This window comes from Gadus morhua, chromosome 4, assembly GCF_902167405.1.
Source record: "Gadus morhua chromosome 4, gadMor3.0, whole genome shotgun sequence".
Classification (NCBI taxonomy): Eukaryota; Metazoa; Chordata; class Actinopteri; order Gadiformes; family Gadidae; genus Gadus; species Gadus morhua.
Window position 1 is genome coordinate 12285706 of NC_044051.1, and position 5000 is coordinate 12290705.

At 47.4% G+C, this 5000-nt stretch overlaps 1 protein-coding gene across 1 annotated transcript in view; it reads right to left on the reverse strand.

Annotated features, from left to right (window-relative positions):
* Positions 1-5000, reverse strand: part of unc5cb (unc-5 netrin receptor Cb) — a gene marked incomplete at its 5' end in the record, with an annotated part of 27160 nt that overhangs the window by 3980 nt on the left and 18180 nt on the right. The window contains 3 exons of the mRNA XM_030352956.1: positions 152-316; positions 916-1065; positions 2785-3018. Of these exons, the coding sequence (XP_030208816.1) occupies positions 152-316; positions 916-1065; positions 2785-3018 (549 nt within the window). The remainder of the gene's footprint in view (positions 1-151; positions 317-915; positions 1066-2784; positions 3019-5000) is intronic.

The following is a 5000-nucleotide window of genomic DNA, read 5'->3' on the forward strand; positions in this document are numbered from 1 at the left end:
TTAGTAGAACAAGCCACGCGGTTGCAAAACCAACCACACCTAGTCTACTGACTAGTGCTCAGTGGATAGGGACTAGGGATCCAGGGACCATGTGAGCCCGTTCAACCCCAGCCACACACTACTGAGCGTAGTAAACGGCTGAAAGCTGTACCTCAGCGAGGGTGGTGTCCAGCTGGAAGATCTGGCCCTCGCCCTCCACCTGACGCACACACAGCTTGCAGGCCAGGGAGGCGGTGGCGGGGGAGAACCGCTCCAGGGCGAAGCTGCAGTGGAGGTTCCTGTGGGACCCCGCCCACACCTGCTGGAAGGACAGCTCCTGTAGGGTGACGGGCGGGGGGGGGGGGGGCAGAGGGCAGAGGAGAAGGGCAGAGGTCAGAGGTCAGTCATGATCTGGGAGAAAGAATGGATTATGGTCCTTGTTGTTTTTTTAGGAAAGGCTGTGGTTCCCTTCGATGCAGGGGAGGTTATATCTCAGTTTGCAAATTGAGCGAGTAGCAATGGCAGGGAAATGCCAGAACGAAAGGAAATGCCACAAAAATTAAAGGAATACAAAAGCAAGTGTTCGAACATGACTGAAACGTTGGCCCCTGTGCGAGCTAGGCCCAATCCCAATTCACCCCTAAACCCTATCCCTAAGCCCTAACCCTCGCATAGGGGTAGGGCTGTCCCAATAGTCGTTTCATTGACAGGTAGGGCTAAGGGGAAGGGCTAACTAGCCCTTGAAAATACGATTTTTGAGAGGCAGACAAAACTCTACGTGTGATTAAGAGCCATTGGAGCTGATGTACTTGGCCTGGATTTAGCCCTGGGACATTAGAGTGTAGAGTACGCTTGGTGTGTTTTTAAATGAATCGCGCTTAATGATATTTTCCTCCGCAAGCCCCTTCCCACGGAAGCCTCAAGGGGGCAGTGTACCTGGTACTTGGCCAGCAGCTTGCTCTTCCACATGGTGTGGGGGATATCGTGGATGGACAGCCTCAGGTTGTGGGTGCTGTCTTTAAAGTTCAGGGTCTTTGGCTCGTCAAGGAGTTTCCCCCCCATCTGCTTCTCCATCTGCAGGACCTCCTATGGGCACAAAGACACACACGCACACACACACACACACACACACACACACACGCACGCACGCACGCACATGCACACAAACACACACACACACACACACACACACACACACACACACACGCAAACACACATGCACAGACACACGAAAACACACACACACACAAACAAAAAATTATGCACAAATTCATGTATTTATGCTTTCCCATTATTATTATTGTTATTATTTTAACATATTAATAAAAGTCTATAAAATATTTTCTGGACGAAATCTGCACGTTTAGCGTACTAAATGTAATGCATTCTGTGTCTAACAATATTTTATTGCGTACACACATGTACACAAACGCAAACACACACACTCAAAAACACACAGATGCATAAATCCGTGCATTTATACTTTTTATGGTAATATACACGATTTACTGTGAATAAAATAACGTCTTAAACAAAAGTTTGCATCCAAGTTGCGTGTGTTACATGTTTAGCATTCTGAGCAGGCTTTATGAAGAAAGATAATCTGAGACCTTTCAGAGACCTTTTCCCATTTAGCTGAATGACTATCATGCATAATTCCCCCTTTACAAACCTAATACCCATGGCCAACCCACAAGTAATCCTGACCCATACTCATTATCTTCCCATGTCTCTTCCATGGATGAGTGTTACAGCCAACGCAGGGATAAAGTAAAGAATAGGACACACCCTCTCACACACACGCACACACACACACACACACACACACACACACACACACACACACACACACACACACACACACACACACACACACACACACACACACACACACACACAAACACACACGCACACACACACAAACCCACAAGGGGAAATATGTAGCTGTAGGTATGTGCTTCAGCAGACACATTTATCTAAAGCTCCAGGCTAAATGCATGGAGATGATATTCAAATGCATGCAGCCTTCTTCCAACACAAAAGGTTGCTTCTCTTTTGCCTCCCACCAGTCAGCTGCCGGCTACGCCTAAACGCCAACGCTAATGCTAGTACCAGCACCACCGCTAACCATTCCTTCATTAAGTCCTAAACGCCCCTGCTAAAGACAGCGTTCGCTAATTAATGAACATTCCTTGTCTGGAGTGTCTCTCTGTGTTGAGAATCCATTCCTGGTAATGAATGATTGGATGAAGTAAGACCGCTAACACCGGCTATAGAGTTCATTAAAACCGAACCCCTTAACCCACAGAAATGCTTGTGCTGACAAACACACACCCCCACACAGACATAGCCACACACCAACACACACACACCCACACACACGTACCAAAGCCCACTCATCCATGTATCTATTGGCAAGCAAATATATGCATCCAAGCCAAACAGACCAATCCCTGCACCCCCTCACGGACCCCCTAACCCACAGAAATGCTTGCGCTGATAAACACACACTCAGCAAAAACGCTGAGCACTCACATCCATGCATCGATACCAAAGCACATGCATGCATCCATGCACACCTGCAACCAAACACATATGTCCATGTACGCACACACACAAACACACACACACACACACACACACACACACACACACACGCACACACACACACACACACACACACACACACACACACACACACACACACACACACACACCTGCAGGCAGTGCTATACAGATTGTGAGCACACACACACACACACAAAAAACACACCCACACCCACACACACCCCAGCCCCGCCGCACCTTGAGGGAGTCCTGCGTGTCGTCCAGGCAGTACACCCTGATGTGGTACTCCATGGCGGAGCAGGTGACGGGGCCGAAGATTGCCAGCTTGAGGCGCTTGGTGGTGGAGGCGCTGAGGGGCTGGCCCACCAGGCAGTAGGTGCCCAGGGTCTCCGTCAGGATGTGGCAGGCCTCGTCGTCCATCTGGACGTAGCACGGCGTGGTGAAGTTCTCCTCGCCGACCACCACCACGTCCTTAACATGAAAGAGAGGGAGGGGGACGAAACAAAATGGAGGTGTTAGTGCTGGGAAAGGGCGGGAAAATCAATAAGGCGGGAGGTGAAATTAGGAAGGGAAAAAAGTCAGTTAAGAAGGCAAAAATAAATGCAAAATGGACTCTGTGTAGGTCCAATTTTGGTTTAGGAGAGTTAAAGCAGGAGTACATTAATCACGGCCACCAAAAGAAAGGAAGAGAGAGAAGGATAAGAAAGAGAATAATGAACATTGGACTGCCGTCTCTTCTTCTGTGGTGGTGCATAATTTAACCAGTATCTGTCTGGTGAACGAGCAAGCTGCTATTTTGGAACTCATTGCCGGGTAGATTGTCCTTGAAACTGAAGGTAATTTTGTTTATCGTATACATAATAACCCACAACATAAAACCGCAATCTCTTATCCCATTTTATGATCAAACTCAACAAAACAAAGACTGGGAGAAAAAAAGGATAGCAGTATAAAGAGTAATTCCTCCTTTTATGTTTATTTTAGTATCTTGACTTGGCACCCTGTAATAAACACAATCACCATACATAATCTTAAACACCACTAGCTTTACTTTTATTTATTCAAGTGTAAGTCTTTATCAATCTGCTTATGCTAACAGCTGCTCATGTTAACACAGGAAAATCCTCCTCTAATACTTAGGTAAATATGTGCGGGCGAGCTCAATGCTTTATCTTGGAATCCATGGGTATTAGCAATATCTAACTAGGTTGTTGTTGTTATGGTTCATGGCTCAGAATAGCCACGGTCGTTAAATGAATACTGATAGGACATCACACCTAGTGATCGTTATCACTCCGTCATGCTCCTCACATTTCTCTCGTCTTGTCCAGCTGTCTCTCTCTCCCGCTCTGTCCTTCTCCAACCTCATAAACCTCAGTGTCTTTTATTCCTCTCTTTCGTCATACCTCAAATTACCGTTTTCATTGTACCGCGAATCTTTCTCTAAGGCCCAATCCCATTTCTACCCCTTACCCCTTCCCGTTACCCCTTCAAAGCAAGGGGGAGGGGTAAGGGGAAGGGGTAAGGGGTAGAAATGGGATTGGGCCTTAATAGACCGTTTCTTAACAGGGGCAACGTCGTAGAACAAACACAGGTGTCGCTCATCACGCTAATTACAGGTCTGCTACTTACTACCAGGGCATAGTGGGTAGACTAAACTAGTGAGGCCACTCCCCGTGCCCCGCTACATAAAAGGAGCAGACCCATAATTACTGTTATGAGCGACACCTGTGTTTGTCCAACGATGATACCTCTTTGAAAAGGTTTTATTGATTGCTTTAATTTGTGTCTGTGTCTCTCTCTCTCCCTCTCTCTCTCTCTCTCTCTCTCTCTCTCTCTCTCTCTCTCTCTCTCTCTCTCTCTCTCTCTCTCTCTCTCTCTCTCTCTCTCTCTCTCTCTCTCTCTCTCTCTCTCTCTCTCTCTCTCTCTCTCTCTCTCTCTCCTTCTCTGTATCACTCGCTGTCTCACTCTTTCTGTCTATAATTCTCATCATAATAATTCTCATCTGTCTCTCCCCCCCCCCCCTCTCTCTCTCTCTCTCTCTCTCTCTCTCTCTCTCTCTCTCTCTCTCTCTCTCTCTCTCTCTCTCTCTCTCTCTCTCTCTCTCTCTCTCTCTCTCTCTCTCTCTCCTCTCTCTCTCTCTCTCTCTCTCTCTCTCTGCAGGCCGCTGCATTAACAAAGGCATAAATTCAGCTTATTATGATGAGAGACAGTGGAGGAATTACAGTGCTTTATTGTGATTAAGGCCGCTTTACGGCGGCGTTACGGCCGGCCATTAGACTGTTTAACTGTTGCAGGGGGAGCGCGCTAGAAACTACTTATTGGGGTGATAATTACACCAGAGTGGTAAATGACCACTGGCTGGCTGGGTGTGCACGGAGGGTCGACCGCAGTGCACGGAATGCACGCTTCGACGCACACGCACACACACTAATCATTACTGTATTTCTATC